The sequence below is a fragment of the Cyprinus carpio genome, chromosome B18, assembly GCF_018340385.1.
Source record: "Cyprinus carpio isolate SPL01 chromosome B18, ASM1834038v1, whole genome shotgun sequence".
Lineage (NCBI taxonomy): Eukaryota > Metazoa > Chordata > Actinopteri > Cypriniformes > Cyprinidae > Cyprinus > Cyprinus carpio.
Window position 1 is genome coordinate 6,565,277 of NC_056614.1, and position 22,500 is coordinate 6,587,776.

A 22,500-nucleotide genomic window follows, 5' to 3' on the forward strand; every position below is an offset into this window, starting at 1 on the left:
CAAAATAGTTCGTTAATAGTGAGAATTGGACCTTAAAAAAAGTGTGACCTAAACTTTTTACTGTTTTACTGCATGTTGCAGTTCTTACATTTTATCATTTTTAATCTGCTTGTCAATAATCACCTTTTTTTTTTTTGACTAAAAAGAACACACTCATGCTTACTTAAGACTAAAAACATAACTATCATGATTGTCAAAATGCTGAAAAATATTGATCGATTTCATATATCCCTAGAGTCTACAGTTGCAGCGTTACTTTACGACAGTTGGTAAACACTGTGGTGTATGTGTCTTTAAGCCTGAGGACGAGAAAAGGGTGGGTGGCAGTTCCGTCAGATAATATTCAGAGCCACCCAGAACTGGCTGAAATCACAAGACGTTCCTCTATCGCTTTTTTAAGCCCTTACGTATTTAAAAATTTAAACAACTTATTTACACAAAACAAGTTTTTTGTTTCCACACACTTATGAAATGAATTGCTCTATCATTAATCCATTGTAGATGTGATCTTGCGAATAGATCTACTTTTGTCTTCTGCAGGGTTAAATGATTAGATTCTATAAAAAGATTTGCATTTTGAAGTATTTAAAAAAAAAACTTGTAACTTTATTTTTAAAAAGTGATTCTTTAGTATTGGCTTTGGACATCTGTTAACATTGAGTTATTGGTGCGTTGTCAGTGTCATTTCTCAAAGGAACTTGCACAAAATATTGCGTAGGAGTATGTGGGTGTTTTTATTTTGTTTTTCTTCTCTATCTTTCTCCCTCCCTGTCCTTTCCTCCACACCTCTCCTCCGTTTGCAGTCTTTCTCATTCCAACATTATATGCCTAAATTTGACTGGCTGGATAGGTTATTTCAATATATATCATATTGTATCATAAACATGTCAGTAGTTGATCTTCAGTGCCACGGCCCTCAAAACACATTCTGTATTTCAGGTTACTTTTTTCTTTTAAGCAGACGTCTGAATGATGGTTTGTGGGACAGATCCTGTCATCTGAATATCATATACGGTGGCCCTAAAAGTATTTATGAACTTAACAAACATTTAAAAATATAAGATAACAAAGCATTATTTATTTATACAAATTATATATATATATTTTTATTATCATATATTTATATATATTTTTTTTTTTATTTATGTTAGTGATTTAATGGTGTTTATTGTGATTAATAATATAGTTTTTGTTTTTTTTGTTTACGTAATATATATGTAAATACATTCAAATATTTTCAAAATATATACTGTATATGTGTGTATTTATATAAACATAATAAATATACACAGTACACACATGTATTATGTAAACAAAAACTTTTATTTTGGATACGATTAATCGCAATTAATCGTTTGAGCGCACTAATATATATTATAGTTTTTTTCTTTTGTATGTAATTTGTGAATGCTGGCACACTGGGTTCTGGAGTCTGTTGTCCTGTGTTATCCAATAATAAGTCTTTTTTACTTTTACAGGGGAAGGTTCATTTAGAGATGAAGCTGAATGAACTGATCACAGAGAATGGCTCCATCTGCCAACAGCTTGTGGTTCAGTAAGTGATGCTTGTCTGTCGCTGCATGTATTTAGTGTATTTGAGCTCAACATGAATTGGCATTCATAACCCACTGTAGATTTTCACAGTTACATTCTTTAAAGTGAAACAGGATATCGAATTAAGACGCCAAGGTTTGGCTACTCAGAAGGGCCTCTTTATCCCTTGCTGGTAGATGTCTTAACTACAGCATGTGGTTTTAAAAATCATCTTTCTCCATTGTTAGCAATTCATAATTAAATGTGTGTACTAATAGTATACAGTTTAAAATCTTGTTTATGTCAAAAGCATATGGGCTATGTCACTTATATTTCATTGTATTATAGTAGTCGTTTCACTAGTATCCGGTCCAATAGCCATATTTTAGTATCCAGCGCTTTAAAAGTGTAGAATGGGCTTTTCTTGCCCTGCTGTCACAGCTCAGTGTAGTCACTAGTGAAGGTTTGTAACTGGGAGGTTCATATTGTGCCATCAGCCAATCAGCATTGTCTTGATAATATTTCTGTGACTGAGGACAAATGGGGGTTCCATCTCTGCATGCCGTACATTTATTTTCACACCGGCATAATTTTTGAACATTTCTGTGAACAAACGTTTTTATCAGATTTGTAATGAAAAGTGTTTATGAACCTGTTTATAGACCTTAAGGTCACCCTGCAGTTTTGTGTTTAAATAAAATATTTCAAACATTAAAGTCTCAAGCTTTTAAGACACATATTTGTATTGTAATGTTTAGTGAAAAATAAAATATGCTAAAGAATAATATAGAATTATAACAGTATTATTTAATTTAATTTAGAATATTTAGAATAATACTTTTTTAGTTGAATTGCAATTGTATTGTTAAAATAGTACTATATGATTTTTTAGATAATATTAATATCTATCTGTCTGTCTGTCTGTCTCTATCTATATAAAATATATAATATATACTATTTTATTAAAATGATCAAATTTTTTTTTCTTTAAATCACAATTCTAATCTTACAATAATTTTTTTGTCTTCATTTTTGTATAAAATTTGAACTAGATTTTTTTTTTTTTTTTTTTTATGTCAAAAGGGTGTAGCTGACCAAAAGTTTGGGAATCTCTGATCTAGACACCTGCCACTGAGATAACAGGGATGCTGGGCTATATGGTTACTTCATCATGCTTGTTTTTCTGTATATTAACATACAGGCATGTTTGGAAATGGTCGTTGTTTGGTTTTCTACTGTGGTTTCATGGTGTTTCACATGAAATACTACATACTGTATGCTTTCTGCAACATGTGGATGCTGTGTTGATAACTTCAGAGGTGTGTGTCCTCTGGGTGGAGGAGAATCGCTGTGAAATTCATCTTCACATCTCTACAGGATGTATGTATTTTCTTTAATGGTGTGAAAAATTCTTTGAGTCAACACAGAGTTGCTGACGTGTGTGTGTGTGTTTAATGTTGGCCATCGCTCTTCATTCACTCTCCCACAGAGCAGGTTGACGAAAGAGGAAGTGATGCCGTGACGGCAGGAAGTTCGTACTGCGCTGCTCCTGTGGTTTTGTTTTGCCGTCACACTGCTTTTTTTCTTTCATGCTCTCTCGCTTTCTGTCGTTCTTTCTCACCTTCCTTCGCCGCTTCATGGCTGTCACCATGACAACTACAATTGTGAATTACTTCCTGTCTTGGATAGCAGTGCTTCTGTTTTCAGCATTTATATCTGACACCTTAATTTATGCTTGTTCACCTTACATCATCTTATTCATTCATTCACATTTTAACGTGACGTAGTATAACTTCTGAAAAAGTCAACGTCAATGCTCAACAATAAAGAAGTTCACTGACAGTCACTTGCCCTATTGGACCTCAGCTTATTTCATTTGTTAATATATATTTGATCAAAACTGAACGTTTTGATTGATTGATTGATTTCATGAATGAAAATCTGCAGTACTGGCCTGAATGGCTAACATAAATTTAAAACCACCACATTTGTTTTATTAATAAATGCTTATGGTCTTTTGTGAATGATTCAGTGATATTGGTGCTTTGTATTTTAAGGGAAGGGTCAAATAGATATTTAGGCATTATTTAGACTAAATATCCTGTTTCACTTGGAATTTTGTCATAGTAAAATGGATAAAGAATGTGGCTTCATATTGACTTGAATGTATGTTGTTTAATCACAGTATGGACAAAACATTTTTCTGTTTGATCTTTACAGTCACACTTTATTTTAAGGTCCAATTCTCACTAAACCATTAGCTATGACTTTTGCCTCAATAAACTCCTCTAATCTGCTGATTATTAATAGTTAGTAAGGTACTGGGTAGGATTAAGGGTGTAAAATATGGTCATGCACATATTTAAAAGTACTAATAAATAGCCAATATGTTAATAATAGCATGCTAATAAGCAACTAGTTAATAGCGAGAATTGGTCCCTATACTAAAGTGTTAGTATCTTTACTGTTTTAATAACAAGCTCATTAAGACAGCTTTGTGTCTTTTGCAGGATAATTGCCTGTCAGGGTTTGCCGTTGATAAGTGGGCAGAACTGCGATCCATATGCTACAGTAACACTCGTAGGGCCCGCCAGGTGGGTTTATAAAAATGAAGTCAAATTGAAGGTGCCCTAAAATCACAAGGTTTACAGTAAAGGAACAGATGTTTGCATAAAACATGATGGTTTCTAATGAAGTCAATGCTTCAACAGTCAAAATGCTCTATTGTGATTGTTTCTAAATCAGTCAGTCATAAGACCTCTGTTTCTGATCTAGGCAGAGATGAGTACATAACATCCGCTCTGATTCAATAATAACATCCTGCTCTCTGTCTTTCTGTTTCTCTCTCTGTCTCTCTCTCTCGCTCAGGTCTGACCAGAAAAAAACTAAAGTGAAGAAGAAAACCAGTGACCCTCAGTTTGATGAGACATTTCATTTTGAGGTACAGCCTCATCCAATTATTGAATATTAGTTAATGAATGCTGTTTTTTTTTTTATTGTTTCTTAACCTCTCAAACCAGAGCTGTATGGGGGACAAGTCCCCTTGCACAATAATTAGAAATGGGCAAATTGTCCCTCCCAGTTTTTTTATTCTCACACTGTTCAGCTGTACTCAATTACGCAGTGCTCTGTTAGTTAGGATGACAAAAATGTCTAAAAGTTAAATTTTTAGGCTGCTCTGCCTCAGCAGTCTAATAATTGTCGTCAATGCCAAAATGATTGAGATGGCCAATCAAGTCAAAGTAGACAGGTTTACTCTTCACAGAAGCAGAGCACAAATTCCAGCATGAAGTGTCAGTTTTAACGTTGAAAAAGAGGGTGGTGAGATTAAAGCGGTGAAACATTTAATATTTGACAACTTTTGTAACATTACAAATGTTAAACAACTGACAGTCATATTAAACTATTCAACTTGTTCCTCAAATATGACCATTTTCATTAAAAATATAGTTCATTAGGCATACAAATAAATGCATGTGCATATTTTAAAATATTACAAAGAGTTCAAAATGATTACTTGCCAACTAGAACTAGACCTAGAATTTTCATTTATTTCCTTGCTTTATTAAAAACGGTATGAGACATGTTTACAGTCTTGCCCTAAACAGCTGATTAAAGTATCTTGTCACATGCATCGGTAGTGCTAGCCATAAGTTCACAATTCATAATGTTTTGGCAGGTCACAAGGTCAAGCAGTTACAAAGGGAGGTCACATTTTCACGTGGAGGAGGAGGACATAGAGAAACTAGAGATCAAGTGAGTCCTCTTCTCTTCTCTTCTCTTCTCTTCTCTTCTCTTCTCTTCTCTTCTCTTCTCTTCTCTTCTCTTCTCTTCTCTTCTCTTCTCTTCTCTTCTTCTTTATTATTATGTGTTCATTGGTTTTGTTTTGTTTTGTATTTTTTGTTTTTGTTTTGTATTTTTTTGTTTTGTTTTGTTCAGTTTTTTGTTTTGTCTTCTGTTTTGTTTTGTTTTTTGTTCTGGACTTTTGTTTTTGTTTAAAGTATTTTTATAAACAGCATATAAAGGTGCTGGTCATATAATTAGAATATCATCAAAAAGTTGATTTATTTCACTAATTCCATTCCAAAAGTGAAACTTGTATATTATATTCATTCATTACACACAGACTGATATATTTCAAATTTTTATTTCTTTTAATTTTGATGATTATAACTGACAACTAAGGAAAATCCCAAATTCAGTATCTCAGAAAATTAGAATATTGTGAAAAGGTTCAGTATTGAAGACACCTGGTGCCACACTCTAATCAGTTAGTTAACTCAAAACACCTGCAAAGGTCTTTAAATGGTCTCTCAGTCTAGTTCTCTAGGCTACACAATCATGGTGGAAGACTGCTGAACTGACAGTTGTCCCAAAAGACGACCATTGACACCTTGCACAAGGAGGGCAAGACACAAAAGGTCATTGCAAAAGAGGCTGGCTGTTCACAGAGCTCTGTGTCCAAGCACATTAATAGAGAGGCGAAGGGAAGGAAAAGATTTGGTAGAAAATGTGTACAAGCAATAGGGATAACCGCACCCTGGAGAGGATTGTGAAACAATACCCATTCAAAAATGTGGGGGAGATTTACAAAGAGTGGACTGCAGCTGGAGTCAGTGCTTCAAGAACCACTACGCACAGACGTATGCAAGACATGGGTTTTAGCTGTCGCATTCCTTGTGTCATGCCACTCTTGAACAACAGACAGTGTCAGAAGCGTCTCGCCTGGGCTAAAGACAAAAAGGACTGGACTGCTGCTGAGTGGTCCAAAGTTATGTTTTCTGATGAAAGTAAATTTTGCATTTCCTTTGGAAATCAGGGTCCCAGAGTCTGGAGGAAGAGAGGAGAGGCACACAATCCACATTTCTTGAGGTCCAGTGTAAAGTTTCCACAGTCAGTGATGGTTTGGGGTGCCATGTCATCTGCTGGTGTTGGTCCACTGTTTTCTGAGGTCCAAGGTCAACGCAGCCAAATACCAGGAAGTTTTAGAGCACTTCATGGTATCCCTGTTCTTAATTGGGCAGCACACTCGCCTGACCTTAACCCCATTAAAAATCTATGGGGCCAAGATTTCTAAAAATCCTTTCTTTGTATTGGTCTTAAGTAATATTCAAATTTTCTGATATACTGAATTTGGGATTTTCCGTAGTTGTCAGTTATAATCATCAAAATTAAAAGAAATAAACATTTGAAATATATCAGTCTGTGTGTAATTAATGAATATAATATACAAGTTTCACTTTTTGAATGGAATTAATGAAATAAATCAAGTTTTTGATGATATTCTAATTATATGACCAGCACCTGTAACTGTACAAACTTACTGTTTTTGGATGAATATGGTAATCAGGGATGAATGCTTATATGATTTGGCGATTGTGTGTTCTGTTACAAATGTTTTGATGAATGTGGCTTTGATCTGATTTGACACGTAATGTGCCACTCTGAATTGTCCCATATAGCCCTCTGCAGAAGCTGACAGGTAAGAGTAGGTGAAACCACCAGACGGCACATTAGATCATGACGCTAATGTGTGTGTGTGCGTGTGTGTTTATGCATGGTTTTGGTGTGTTGTTGGTTTTTATTTTCCACTCAAATGCAATTTATTTGTGTGCATGTTTGATGCTTCATTCGATAGTGGAGAGAAAAATGACTAACCCACTTTGATGCAACTGCATCTGTGCTCTGCGTGCTGAATTTCCGATTTAGTTTGACTGAAAATGGGAGAAGTTCAAACGTGTGTTGAATACATTGATTACAGAGCTCTGTTTGTGTATGTGTGTTTAGAAATGAACATTTAGCTAATGCATACTCTCTTGTACTCTGCCATGCAGGGTGGAGCTGTGGAATAATGGTAACTTGGCACAGGACGTGTTCCTCGGAGAGACACGGGTATCTGTGAAAATCCTGAGAAACGACAATGCTCACAAAGCATGGTAAGAACTGACATACTCAGAAGTAGGACTGGCCAAGATATTGTATATTCAGTTTGCTGGTGCTATAAAAAAGTTTTTAAATGAGCGTAAATAAAAGAAATTTGTGGGCCATTTTTTGTCAAGGTTTATTCATTTATTATGAGCTTACTACAAAAAAAAAAAAAAAAAAAAAAGATGTACACTGAAAAAAAAGGTAAATGTACTAGTAATTTTCAGGACATTATCCATTAATTTTACAGACATTTTTGTTAACTTTTAAACAACACAATGAAGTGCAAAATTCAGGTAAAACACCTGTTAAAAATCAATACAGAAAATACCTTCATTTTAATACAGTACAGCAGCATATAATTAAACATTAAATTTTGAAATAGAAGGACTGAAATAGTGTTTTCTGGTAAAGTAAACTTTTTTTTGTCACATTAATATGTGTTTTATAAGCACTTATAAATGCTAGTAATATGCATGCTAGTTAATAGTGAGAATTGGTACTTTAAAATGGTAAAACTATAAAAAATAATTTTATCGCGGTATATACACTTGTTACAGAATTTAATCAACTTTGATAATGTTTGTTTATTGCTGTTCATTATTAGTTCATGTTAGTGCAAGTCCATTAAATATTAACAGATTTTTTTTTTAATCATGTATTAGTAATCGCTGGTATTAATGTTAAGTAAGACTAATAAGTGCTTCAGACATTTTTTTTTTTAGTTATCTAATGTTAACAAACGGAACCCTATTGTAAAGTGTTACCAATTTTTCAGTCATATTGTAATACACACAACAGACAAACTGTATGAAATAAATGTGTATAAAGGTGTGCCCGCTCACACTTTAATGCGGTACTGCAATATGCTGATCTCAGTGTCTGAGTGAGGTATACTGATGAACAGATGAGGAAGGGAGATAACAGCCAATCCCAGCTCTGCACTGTCCTTATCTGCCCAATCAGGCATGAGAGCAACACCTCTCTGACGTCAGAGCTTAAAAGAATATAATACTTCAGCATTACTTTACTGACTCTAAAGGCCTTTGCTTAAAGCTACGCATTGTGACATAATCAATGACCGCTGACTGCAACAATCATAATATAAATTTCAGCTGCAAATCTGTCTTATCTCTGATAGTTTTTGTCGAGAAGCTTTCGACAGATTGTGGGTGTGTGTAGGTGTGTGTGTATGTGTTTTGGGCGGATTGCTTCCGTTGCCTGCTTCTCTTGTGTCCTCAGACTGTGGATCACAGCGTCCTGCCGGTAGTGTTGTGTAAACATTGTATGTGCGTGCATTTGTGTGTGTGTGAGTGTGTGTAGACTGAGAGGGAACTTGTTGATACTGATCTGCATGTTTTGAATGAGGGCAGTGAGTCTACTGCGTGGGTGAGCTTTTGCATGAACCTAGCATAAAACAAGCGCACGTACTCGCACACAGACGCTGACACTCTTAAATACAATCTTGCCACACTAATTCCTGTACTTTGTGGTCTGCGCAATGCAAATGGCACATAGGATAAAATTATATAGGTGTCAGACATGCATAATGAAAGGATAAAAAAAATGCTGCCAGGAAAATTTTGTGGTTATAAATTAACACTGGGCAACAGATCTAACAAAAACTGTATCTTAAAAATGTTCATCTTTTTGACACTATTCACTATTTAATATATCTCAATTCAAATGTTATTGAAAGAAGTCTTTTATGCTCACCAAGACTGCATTTATTTGATCAAAAAATAGAGTGTAAAATATTATAATATTAGAGTTTTATAAGAAATAGATTTTTTTAGTATATTTTCTATATGAATGTATTTGAAAATGTAATGGTTAGACTGAATTTTAAGGTGTCCTTGTTACAGTGTAATTATACATATAGCCTAAATACTGAGTAAATTTATTAACAACATGTATTTACTATGTGGTTAGGGTTAGGATTAAGGTTTGGCTTAGGGTTACTTGCATGTAATTATGCATAATTAATTGTTATTATTATAGTAAGTACTTGTGTAACAATGACACCTTAAAATAAAGTGTTACCAATTTAATTTATTCTTGTGATGGCAAAGCTGAATTTCCAGCATCATTACTCCAGTCTTCTAATATACTGATTTGCTCTTTAAGAAGAGAGAGAGAGAGAGAGAGAGAGAGAGAGAGAGAGAGAGAGAGAGAGAGCGTACATTACAAAAACATTACAAAGTACATTAGTAATATACAGCAAGATTTACCTACATATTTTCAACTAAAACATTTTACCATATGTGACCCTGGACCACAAAACCAGTCTTAAGTCGCTGGGGTATATTTTTAGCAAAAGCCAAAATATTACCAATTTTTCTAAAAAATCAATTTTGACAAAAATCATTAGGTTATTAAGTAAAGATCATGTTCCATGAAGATATTTTGTAAATTTCCTACCATAAATATATCAAAACGTAATTTTTTATTAGTAATATGCATTGTTAAGAATTCATTTGGACAGCTTCAAAGGCGATTTTCTCAGTATTTTGATTTGTTTGGTTTTTTTTGCACCCTCAGATTCCATATTTTCAAATAGTTGTATCTCGGCCAAATATTGCCCGATCCTAATAAACCATACATCAATGGGAAGCTTATTTATTCAGCTTTCAGATGGTGTATAAATCTCAATTTCAAAAAATTGACACTTATTTTGTGAACATTTCTGACTGATGACATAATGTTTAACCAGAATTTTCTGATGCAACATTTCCAGTCAAATCCTTGAAATAGTTTGAACTGATTCATGGAAACTTAACAAATGGAATGTTTTTGCTTTTAAAATGTCACTTTCTTAACACCCATTAGTTCAATGACACACTGAATGACAGAAGCCTAATGACTAAATAAAAAGGACTTCATGATTATTGTAATAGTCAAAGTGTTGCTTAATTTTTTTTTATCGCCAGCAAAATATATTGTGAATATCTCATATTACACAGTGTGTAATCTAACAATACAGCATATTAAATGATGAAGCTCTACGACACAGTAAAATAGCTTATTAAAAAGGGGAAATTGCTTTTGCCTTGTGTATCCTAGGTACTTGCTGCAGCCAAAAGGAAACGGTACAAAGTCTAAGCCAGATGATCTGGGTTCTTTACGTCTGAAGGTAACATACACGGAGGACAACGTCCTGCCCTCTCCCTGCTACATGGCCCTCCGCAACCTAATGCTCAAATCCCCGGATGTCAAGGTACAATAGTGCCTTCCTTTTATCTTGAAGACCTTATGCACTTTGACATAAACCACAAATCCAAAAGTGAAAATTCTGTCATCATTTACACATCCTCATGTTATTCCAAACCAAGTTGTTCTAATACTATAGAAGTCAGTGGGGACCAGAAACTGACACATTCTTCAAAATATCTTCTTTTGTGTTCAACATCCATTCATGTTTGGAACAACTTGAGAATGAGCAAATGAAACTGTCCCTTTAAAACTATCAGCAATACTTCATTGGCAAACATAACTTCTTTTCATTTCTTATTTTTTGTGTGTCTCTAGCCGATCTCAGCATCAGCAGCTCATGTTCTGGGAGATATTTGCCGAGAGAGTGTGGGGTATGACGCACTGCTTCCTGTGGTCAGACTGCTGCTCCATCACAACAGACTGCTGCCCTTTCTCACTTCTGTTGCTGCCCTGGAGCTGGAGAATACACAGTTCAGTATCACATTCACACACAAACAGTTATATAGTTTTTGTTTGGTTTGATTTGGTTTTGTTAATATGCATATAGTTTTTGTTTTTATTTTTTGTACGTATTTTTTATATGCGTACAACTTTTGCTTTACTTTTTGTTTGTTTAGTTGTTTATTTGTTAATATGCATATCGTTTTTTTTTTTTTTTTTTTAATATATGTTTTGTTTTGTTTTGTTTTGTTTTGTTTTGTTTTGTTTTGTTTTGTTTTGTTTTGTTTTGTTTTGTTTTTTGTTTTGGTTTGGTTTGGTTTGGTTTGGTTTGGTTTGGTTGGGTTTGGTTGGGTTTGGTTTGGTTTGGTTTGGTTTGTTAGCAACCGCCCCCCTCCCCAAAGTCTGAAAACACACAGTTTCTTTGTCTGTCCTCTGAAATGTTCTCCGTCTCCCTCTGCAGAGAGGCCAACACCATATTCAGAGGCAATTCTCTGGCCACCCGCTGCATAGATGACATGATGAAGATTGTGGGCAAAAGTTACTTGACCGTCACTCTCAAACCGGTTCTCAATGAGGTAAAACACACAAGATTTCCTAAGTTGATTTTCTTTCTTTCTTTTAATGTTAACTGAATGTCTATACAAATGCATTGAAATCTGTGGCTCAGATTTGCTACAGTTGTTTACTCCGACCAACACTGTATAAAATTGTTTGTGTCTTCATTCTGCTTTTACAGATCTTTGAATCAAATAAAACCTGTGAGATTGATCCTGTCAAACTGAAAGAGGGTGATAATGTGGAAGTCAACAAGGTGAGATGATGTTTGTTTTTTGGTTGAATTTTGATACATAATTTGGCCATATACATCAGTTGTTGAAAATGAAAAGGGTGACTCTGGACAAAAAAAGCCACCAAAACTGAAAAATGTACTTGCAATTAAAAATGTATGGGTTAAAATGACTATATATAAGATAATGTTGCTTTCATTTTACAGGTTGGATGTAATAACATTTGTCCCCCAAAGAGCAAAGTATTTTTCTACATCTCATGTGCATGTGTTTGTGTGTGCTTAGGAGAATCTTCAGGGATATGTACATAAGGTTTTTACGTCTATAACACAGTCCAGCTCCAGCTGTCCTCCCCTCATGTGTGATGTCTTCAGGTCACTCAGACAGCTGGCGTCTAAACGCTTTCCAGGTGAGACAGCACATGCACACTTTGACTCTCATTTACTTGTGCAGGGTGCACGCATGTATTTTGTCCAGCACAATTTTGAAGGACCTCTTGCTGGCATCTCCTGTAAGCATTCCTGAAGGACTGTGTTGATTCACCACTAGGAGGAGCCAGATACTCAGTCATGACTAATAATCTCTCTCTGTGTGTGTCTCACCACAGCGGATCCTCATGTGCAGTACTCAGCGGTCAGTAGTTTCATATTCCTGAGGTTCTTTGCGGTGGCTGTTCTCTCTCCACACACCTTCCAGCTGAGAACCCATCATCCTGTGAGTGTGCAACAAGAACAGCCACGTCACACCACAGCTAAAACAAACTACCTAGTTGAAACAAACATGATTTACTTCCTTTTTTAAGCATGTGACTCATTTACTTATGCCCGGAAAGACCCATTGAGACTCTCCAGTCTTTTCTTAGAATGCTTTCATTCAGCAATACATGTTATTTGTAAGAGCATAAAGTAATTACCAGTAAATGAAACCAAGTGCTTTGAATTAAATATGAGTTGTTAAAATCACCTAACATTACTTTCTCTCTCAGGACCCCGAAATTTCCCGCACGCTTACTCTCATCTCTAAAACCATCCAGTCTCTGGGCAGCTGGGGCAGCCTTTCCAAGAACAAACTGGTACGTCAGCTATTAGTCATACGGTGTGCTGAAGGAACCAAATGTTGAAAAGTTTTTCCATAGATATAGTAAAACTAAAATATTTAAAAAAAATAATAATAATTCCTGTTCTTGTTGCAGTTGTGATGATTTTGATTTTTTATTTTATTTTTTTCCCCAGTCTAGCTTTAAAGAAACCTATATGTACGATTTCTTCAAATTATTCCAAGAAGATGAATGTATAGAAAAAGTTAAAAGGGTAAGTATTTTTAACTAACCAATTGAGCTGTGTTGCTACAATTATATTTCTTTATATTCAGATTGTTTCCTGTTCTGAATAGATTGGACCAATACTTAACATGCTTGTGGGTCTATGACATGATGCTCTTTTCTTTTTTTTTTTTTGTCCAGACCTATTAATTTATCCAGAAATACATGTAAATACAGTTCTGTAATTAGCATGGTTTTAATTTCTAAATTAAATTACATTTTTTATTTGTATAATTTTTTACATTTTTTTTTTTAATTGTCAGCATGATACAACTGTCCTGGTATCATAATTGTTATTTAAAAATATTTCATTTTTAAGAAAGACCCCTGAAAACACTCATAATATATTTTTTTTAAATATATTTAAAACTATATATATATATATATATATATATATGTATATATATATATATATATATATGTGTGTGTGTGTGTGTGTGTGTGTGTGTGTGTGTGTGTGTGTGTGTGTGTGTGTGTGTGTGTGTGTGTGTGTGTGTGTGTCTTTGTGTGTGTAAATAGTTTTAAAAATATATATATTTTTTTTTTAATTTAAATTTTTTCAAACATCACAAACTCAAAGTGTAAGTAAAATGTGATGTTACCTTTTCCTTGATGGTTACATTTGACCTTTTCTTGAAAATGCTGTACAATTTCAGTAACACTTTACTTAAACCCTTTATGTATAATGCATTATAAATGGCTATTAAAGGGTAATTATTCATAATGTGCATTGTAATGCATTAGATCTTGTCGTAAATTATTATAACCAAATTTAAAAGTGTTATAATGTATTAACTGTGGTTACTTGTACAATGCTTTATAAGTTGCATTACAAGGCATAATTAATGCATTAAAACTACTTTATAATGAATTATTCATAAAGGCTTTAAGTAAAGTGCTACCAAAATGTATTTTTCAAACCAAATAAAACCAACATGAATACAAAGGAAGTACTTTTCTGGGAACTTAGCATACTAGTGTGAACAGCATTTCACAGTTCAGTATCATGTATGATGTCATAAATATGCTGGCATTGCCCAGCTCTCAATGTGCATGTGTTTTTGTTTTGTTTTTGTCTTAAACTTGGGCTTCATTTTTAAATATAATTTTCCTTCTGTCATTTTTTTCCGTTAGTTCTTAGATGAGATCTCCTCTAATGTAAGCAAGGAGTCCAGTGGAGTGGAGGACTCATTTGTACTGAAGGAGGGGTGAGTGAAAGACGCCACAGTTCTCAGATTAGTCAAAATAATCTATTAGTTTTTGAATAGCATCAGATAACTATAGTTCAGTTTGACTGACTTTTACCACATTGTTTCCGGGAAATCTAACAGTTAGATGTGTACATGTGATTTTTAACAGAGAGGTACATAAGCGGGCCCAGGGCAGAAAGCGATTAGGAAAGAAGAACTTTAAGAAACGCTGGTTACGAGTGACCAATCAAGAGCTCTCCTATCACAAGCAGAAAGGTGAGTGATCCTGGCTAAGATGTGTTCTCCTGAACAGCAGTTTGGTCCATGATTTAAAGAGCTTTGTTTGTGAGCAGTCATCCAGTTTACATCTAAAATGTGAGTGTCCAGACAGTTGCTTTTGCTGGCGTTTTTTTCTGTGGTAATGGAGTTGAAATAACATGAAAAGCATCCCTGGATTCTTTTAGCTTGTCCTCAGTTTCACATTCTTGTTTGTGTAGCTCCTGTACATGTAGTGTGGTCGGCCAGTTCTGGATGTGAAAAGTTCTGTTTCCCCTTTTGATTTATGCAGTCGGCTTTATGTCATGGGTGTGTATTTGTGTCTACTGATGTCGGTGGATTTTGTGTATTTAGCAACGTGTTTGAGTACTGAATATGTGTGTGTCTGTCCACTGTGTTTTAAATTCATGACCATTGCTGACAATAGGATGCACAGTGGCATATATAATGCTGATATAATGGATGTGATATAGTTTAAAACCAGTAAGACGTCAAATTGACTATTTTACACAATATTTTCTCAAAAAAAATTGGAAAAAGATGTTGAGGCTGTCAGTAGATTCTGGACATAAAAGAGAATTAGGTCTTAAAATTTTATAATAACAGGAAGGATATTCAATATATATATTGATCCATTTGAATAATAAAGAGAGAGTTTTTAATTGAGGAACACTGGTAAGAATAATATTTATATTTATTCAAATATTTAAACTGCAATGAACAGCAATATTTACCTACAAACAAGCCAGCACTAAAAAGTTTGGAGTAAGATAAAATAAAAAATAAAAAATACTTTTGTTCTGCAAGGACACATTACATTGATCAAAAGTGACAGTTAAGAAACTAATAATGTTAAAAAAAATATATATATATATATATTTGTTTCACAACTTTTAATTGATTAAAGAATCTTGAAAAAAATGGTTCAATTATGGTTCTTCCCACAGAAATATTAAGCAGCACGAATGGTTTCAATATTGATAATAATAAGAAATGTGCATATTTGAGCATATTTGCATGCTAGAGCAGTGGCTGCAGAAAATTTAGCTTTGCCTTTATTTATAACTGTAATAATATTTTGCAATATTTTTACAGTATTTTGATCAAATATATATATGCATCATTGGTTAGCATTAGAGACTTCTTTAAAAAGTCTCACTGATCAAAAACGTTTGTATGGTAACTTCTCTACAGTTCAAATGCATTTGCATTTTTCAGTTTTATAGATTTCCACATTTTTGAGTGGGGTGAGTGTGACTGAATCATTGTTTTTTTTTTTACTGATTCACTGAAATGGGCAGTTTGAAAGAAATAATTTCCAGACATGAATCACACTTCCCATCTGTATCAGTATTTTTGTTATTGAGGTTTGAATAAGGACACTATTACCAAAATCTTTGTCAACACTCTCACACGTATGAGTCATGACACGGAACAGGAAATATTCACAGTCTTGGTTCATTTTGTACCGCCAACAAACTGATATAGAATTAAATACACTCCAGTATACAACACTCAGCTTCATTGCATCCTAACTACTTAATTCCCACATTCACTTAAAGTGAGCTGTCCTGTGAAACAAGAGCCATGTCAATTCCCAAGGTGTAATGTGAATGTCCCCGTATGATACACGTTTACCGCTGTTGTAATAATAAACATCCATCAGTGTGATAATCTCAAAAGAAGATAGCATGGTGGCTTCCTGCTGGACTGTCAGCAAAACTGGATTACTGTTGTTGTCTTTTCTACAGGAGAGCTGAACAAACATACACTACTGAAAAAAGATACTGATAAAAAGTTTGGAATAATTAAGGTTAAGGCTCACCAAGGGTGGATTTATTTGATGAAATATACAGTAGGATCTGTATTATTGCGAAATATTTTAACTGATAAAAAGAACTGGTTTAGATTTTCAAATGAAATTTATTCCTGTCATGGATAAGCTAAATTACTGCAGTCTTCTTCAATCAGTGTCACATGGTCCTGCAGAAATCATTCTAATATGAGGATGTTGACTAATCAGTAGGAGATGTGGTGTGTCTGGATCCAACAGAGTTCAGAAGGGTGAAAGAATTGTTTTGATTATTATCTCATTTGCAGGTTTTTTCCCTATGGGTTTAGATTTTCCACATTGCTTCTTTTATTATGTAACTGTGTAATCTATCATATAATTTAAGCACTTGTGCTGGGAGTGACTCGCATGTTTCTCGTTTGTGTTCACACAGATGGGAAGTATTATAGTTTTGTTTCTTGTTAGAATATATGACTTTTCTTAGCTAATTTAGGTAACAACAAGCTATTCTCCTAATTATACCAATAAAGGGATTTTCTGAGTAATATTTGTTTTATGGACTGTAACAGTTCTTGTACAGTTCCTGTATTTTATAGTGACTTTATTTGCATATAGTGACCCCAAAAAGTATTTGGAGACCCAAATCACACTTGAAATGCAGTAGATAACAAAATATAAAGAAAGAAGTATTGAGACAAATCGCAGTGGATGTGACTCTACACACCTTTGGCTACTTTGCTTGGACACCTGTGTCAAATTGAGGAGAACTGACTTCATACAGTAAAATACTGACTTCATTCACCTCTGGATCAGGGAGTGTAGGTTAAATTTTTAGTAGACTGCCTTTTGACCAAATAAGTTTACGTCACAGTTTAAAAAGGGAGAGAAGCTAATAACTCGTGGTTTCATTTCCTCTTATTTGATCAATGGAGGGTCATCTTCCAGACGCATGACCGCTGACTAAATGATGGACTGTCCTCTGTAGACGTGCAGCTTTCATTTGTAAGTTTCCTCCAGATATCAGATCTGGGGCAGTCGAGGATGTTATAAAGGTATACTGTGTTTTTTACTGGCTAAACTCAACCTGACCCGTTTAATGGTTAGAAATCTCACTGGAAAGAAAATCAGGATACTAAAAGTGTTTCACCATTTAACAAACATGCCCACAATCAGCTGATCTATGGCAGTCATTTAGCTCCACATGCAAAGGCAATTTTGTCCCCAAACTACAGCTTAGAGTTTTCTGCTGCTGTACTTTAAGCAGCTTAAAATGACAAAGCAGAAGATTTTACAGTTAAATGTCAAACCACCGATCTTTAATCTTTGCCCTTTCATGTAAGGAAGCTAAAAAGCATCTGTTTGTGTTGTTCCAGTGTATCGCCACATTGGAAAACTGCAAAAGCGGCTGTTAGAAACTTAGAAATTAGAAGATGTTAGTAAAAATATCTGCCAGCAGAAAAGGGCAAAATATATTGCAAATCTTTAGTACATTGGCATTTTAATTCTCAGACAAATGGTGTAAGTAAAAAAGTTCAAATGTGTTTTTAGGAACGCCTCACAGCAGCCTGGGGTGTGTTACTGCTGTTCTAAACGTTTACTACATAATTCTAATGACTTACTTTTTCATTAAAATAATATTTTATTCAAGGAAATATTCTCCCCAAAACTATTATTCCATCATCATTCATGTCGTTGTTGAATTTATTCTCTATAATCTGTGGAAGACAAGACAAATCATATTTATTTATATAGCGCTTTGTACAATACAAATTTATAGCAGCTTCACATTAATAAACAGGAAAATAACAGTGTTGATCTTTTAGCTGTAAAGCAGCTCTACAGAAGATAATAATGTCTGCATTTAACTCTGTTTAATGTTGTTTCAATGCACTTCAATAACTGTCAATGTTGCAATGTTTATTAGCTATACTTCAGCTATAAGCAGGTCTACAGAAGGCAGTCAGTGTCAGTACAGTTCAGTTACAATTACACTGTCAATGCTGCAAAGTTAGTGTCATTATCCAGCTCAACAAAGTTGTTTCAGATCCTGAATATACACACACACACACACATACAGAAAACTTACTTTAAGGATAATTTACATTTTTTAACTGGAAAAACAACATAATTTTTAGGAGTAGGAATTTATTTATTTATTTACTTATTTATATATTTATTTATTTATCTGCAGTAAAGAGGAACCGGTGGGGGGGGAAAGCTAGCCAGCTAGTGGCAGTACACACCTGGTCAGTTTCGGGAAGAAAATATATTGAATAGAGAGCAAGATGGGCTGACGTGGTGTGTGTGGCTCTAGTTCTCAAGCATCTGTGTACTTTGGCTGTACTGTGGTCAAAATGCTGCACGTCAGCGGAGGAGATGAAAATAGGAATTTTTCAAATGTGTAGAATGTGCTTGAGAAACAGCTGCGTGTTTGTATTGGCGCAGCAAGTTGGTGTGCTATCAGCTCCACGGCTCGGCCCGACTAGACCGAGCCACGGGTCATTACAGAATATCATGTGAGATTTAGTGTCCGTCTGAACCGCAGTCCCCAGATGTTTGTTGATGTGTGTATGCAAAAACAGACTCAAACAGTCCCAGCAGTCTAGGCTCTGGTATTTACATTTAGTGCAAATGTAATGATGCATGTTATTCATCAATATCCTTACACAAAAGTGCAAAATATGGCAAATTGTGAAATTTTTATTAATTTATTTTTCTATGGCATGGATAAATGTATCTTTGTATTTGTATACAGGGAAAGAAGCACTGTGCATCATTCCTGTGAAAAACATCCTTGGTGTCGAGAAACTGGAAGAAAGTGCCTTTAACCGCAAAAACGTGAGTAGCTCAGTTGTTTTTATGCTTTGTGTGTGTGTGTGTGTGTGTGTGTGTGTGTGTGTGTGTGTGTGTGTGTGTGTGTGTTGTGTGGGTGGGTGGGTGTTTATCTATGTTTCTATATCTCAACTGGTACAGCATGGCGTTAGCAACGCAAAGGTCATGGGTTTCATTCCCAGGGGACGAACATACAAATGAAATTGAAAATTGTGTGTTGCTTTGGATAAAAGTATCTGCAAACTTACAGTATGTAGAACATGCAACATATAAAGTACTTTTCAAAAGTACTTTTTGTAATAATTATTGGGCTACTTCGCAGCGGTTCCACCAGTACCAGTCTGAAATAGTCTGAATATAAAAACTTATTATAGTGATTCAGGATAAGCCAAAAACATGGTTTGGAAAATGGATTCATGATGTACTCGCTTATATTAATCTCGTAAATTTTGAACACAAAAAATTTTAAGGACTGCAGCTTTAAGTTCTGAAAATTTGTATAATGTTTTTCAATATTTATGCTCACCAAGGCTGCATTTGTTATTACAACAGTAATATTATAACAATAAGAATGATTTCTGATGGACACTGAAGCCTGGCGTAATGATACTGAAAATTGATCTTTGCATCACAAGAGTAAATTACATTTTAAAATATATTAAAATGGAAAACAGTTCTTTTATATTGCAATAATATTTCACAGTTTTAGATTTTTTTTACTGTATTTCTGATCAAATAAATTCAGCCTTGGTAACATTTTTTGAAAACAATAAAAAAAACTTAGTGTATGTGTAATATCCCCCTTTACCACTATTTGTTTTGTAGATGTTTCAGGTAATCCATTCAGAGAAGCCTCTGTACGTGCAGGCGGGGAACTGCGTGGAGACCAACAGCTGGATCGAGGTACTGAGTCAGGTCAGCCGCTGTAACCCGGGACGGCTCAGCACGTTTCACCCGTCCGCTTATGTGGGTGGATCCTGGTTATGCTGTACGGAAACCAACGAGAGCACCCCTGGCTGCAAACCCTGCACTGCGTAAGGCGTTTATTAATACACTTACATTTTATCGCTTTATCAAATGTCTTCACGTTCTTGTTTTTGATGTCTGGTTCTGTCTTATAGGACATTGTTGGCTAATATACAACTGGACATCGACTGTGACAGAGAAACAGAACGAATCTTCTCCTTCTTCTCCTCCAGCCGCTCCAGACTACAGAAGATGGAGGGTGTGTATAGCCTAAAAACAGAATAGAATCCAAAACTGGCCCCATTTACTTTCTTAATACACATTTTGTCTGTTTATGCATGATTCAGCAGTATATGTTTTCATAATATTTGATCAAAATGTACTTTCTCCACTACTGAAAAAAAAAATAGTTTCTTGTCTATTGATGTAACAATGACCTATGAAATAATAGCTAATGTCAAATCAGTTCAGCTGATCCAGGATATTTCCTGCTCAAGTTTCAGTTTCACTCAGAAACAGTGAAATGCTTGAACTCACTTTTGTATTATTGAACACAGTCATTTTTATTAATACCATTTTTTACATAGCAATAAATTTGGTTTATTTGTCTGTGTCTACAGATGCCTGTGCCGGTATGTCAGTGTATCTTGGGCAGCAGGAGGAGTGTTCAGCCTTCACTATACAGGACCCTAAAGAGACCTTCCGTACTATTAAAGAGCTCGGAGAAGTACTGGATGATCTGCAGGCTCACCACGACTCAAAGGGAGCACTAACTGATGAACCAGGCACTATGTAAGACACCCAAAATCTGTTAAAATTGGCATGAATTAAGAAAGTGCAAAATGTGAAGTGTGATGTAGATTTTTTTTAAATCATTATTTGTATTTATTATTTTGAATTAGTTTATTAAAAGAATAGTTCACCCAAAACAAAAATTTGCTGAAAATGTACTCACCCTCAGGCCATTAAAGATGTACAGTAGATGAGTAGATGTTTCTTCATTGGAACAGATTTGGAGAAAATTTGCATTATATCACATGCTCACCATTGGATCCTTTGCAGTGAATGGGTGCCGTCAGAATGAGAGTCCAAACACCTGATAAAAACAACACAATAATCCATCAGTAATCCACATTACATGATTGTGAAGGGAAAAGCTGCATGTTTGTAATAAATAAATCCATCACCATTTCTTCTGGCTAAAAGTCCTCTATCCATAGCTTTGCTTTCCAGTAAAAAAAAAGTCTTCTTGTCTAAATCAGGAGAAAATTATGCTCAGATAAAGCACCATTTAGAAGTCAAAGCAGTCCCAAATGTTTTTATAAGGTGGCCTTGATATGTACTTGCATTTAAATTAGTCAGTTGATACAGTGCACTTATTGTGTACGTAAATACATGTTTTTACATTGCACTTATATTTAAAAATACCTTCATGTAATTACATATGTAGTTAATTTCCATAATTACATTTATAATTACACTGTTGACACGTCCCTTAAACCTACCCATACCACCAAACCTGTCCCTAACCTTACCCGTATCCCACCTCAATAGGAGCAGTATTGCAATATGAAAACAACATTGTACTTATTTTTTTAATGTAGTAGTTGTGGCCACCTAATATAAAGTGATGTATGAGGACTTTTTCACTAGAGAAAGCAATATAATGGACCTTGGACTCATATTTTGGCCAGATGCAATGGTTTAAAATTAAAACATGACCGCTTTTAAGTGGTACTCAAGTCGCTGTCTATTCATGAATGTCATTGACATTTACCTTTTTCCTAAATTTACATCTTATTGCTCTTTTGTTGATCTTGATTGCTTCTGTTGTCCTCTTCATTTGTAAGTTGCTTTGGATAAAATATTTACTTATATTTAGCTTTGCTTCAGCACATTCACCAATCAAGCGGTGCTCTTTGATCCTCAAAGTAATATCGATGACAGCAATGCTGTTCAGTACTGCAGTGCTGGCAAAAACAGCTCTGGATATCAAGAAGAAAAGGTTGCAAAATAAAAGTAAATTATTAAGATTATTCTCTTTTATGTGGGTTGGCCACCGGGCCTCAGTGGCTTTCTTCTAGGACAGATAAAAGGGAGCTGGGATGAATTCAGAATGCACACAAAAGGAACAATGATATAACTTTGCCAACATTTTTTTTATTATTATTCTAATAAATCAGTCAGTTAACCAAGTTGGAGTCTATTTCAACATTTTATTAC

The 22,500-nt window shown here is 34.7% G+C and overlaps 1 protein-coding gene across 1 annotated transcript in view; it reads left to right on the forward strand.

The window, feature by feature from the left end:
- The window catches only part of rasa2 (RAS p21 protein activator 2), a 43,893-nt gene that overhangs the window by 18,467 nt on the left and 2,926 nt on the right, over window positions 1–22,500 (forward strand). Inside the window, exons 5-23 of the mRNA XM_042743649.1 lie at window positions 1,479–1,555; window positions 4,044–4,127; window positions 4,402–4,474; window positions 5,213–5,289; window positions 7,368–7,469; window positions 10,522–10,675; window positions 10,987–11,141; window positions 11,573–11,687; window positions 11,849–11,923; window positions 12,186–12,309; window positions 12,508–12,614; window positions 12,886–12,972; window positions 13,133–13,210; window positions 14,356–14,429; window positions 14,581–14,687; window positions 19,235–19,317; window positions 20,137–20,345; window positions 20,433–20,536; window positions 20,898–21,069. Of these exons, the coding sequence (XP_042599583.1) occupies window positions 1,479–1,555; window positions 4,044–4,127; window positions 4,402–4,474; window positions 5,213–5,289; window positions 7,368–7,469; window positions 10,522–10,675; window positions 10,987–11,141; window positions 11,573–11,687; window positions 11,849–11,923; window positions 12,186–12,309; window positions 12,508–12,614; window positions 12,886–12,972; window positions 13,133–13,210; window positions 14,356–14,429; window positions 14,581–14,687; window positions 19,235–19,317; window positions 20,137–20,345; window positions 20,433–20,536; window positions 20,898–21,069 (2,057 nt within the window). The remainder of the gene's footprint in view (window positions 1–1,478; window positions 1,556–4,043; window positions 4,128–4,401; window positions 4,475–5,212; window positions 5,290–7,367; window positions 7,470–10,521; window positions 10,676–10,986; window positions 11,142–11,572; window positions 11,688–11,848; window positions 11,924–12,185; window positions 12,310–12,507; window positions 12,615–12,885; window positions 12,973–13,132; window positions 13,211–14,355; window positions 14,430–14,580; window positions 14,688–19,234; window positions 19,318–20,136; window positions 20,346–20,432; window positions 20,537–20,897; window positions 21,070–22,500) is intronic.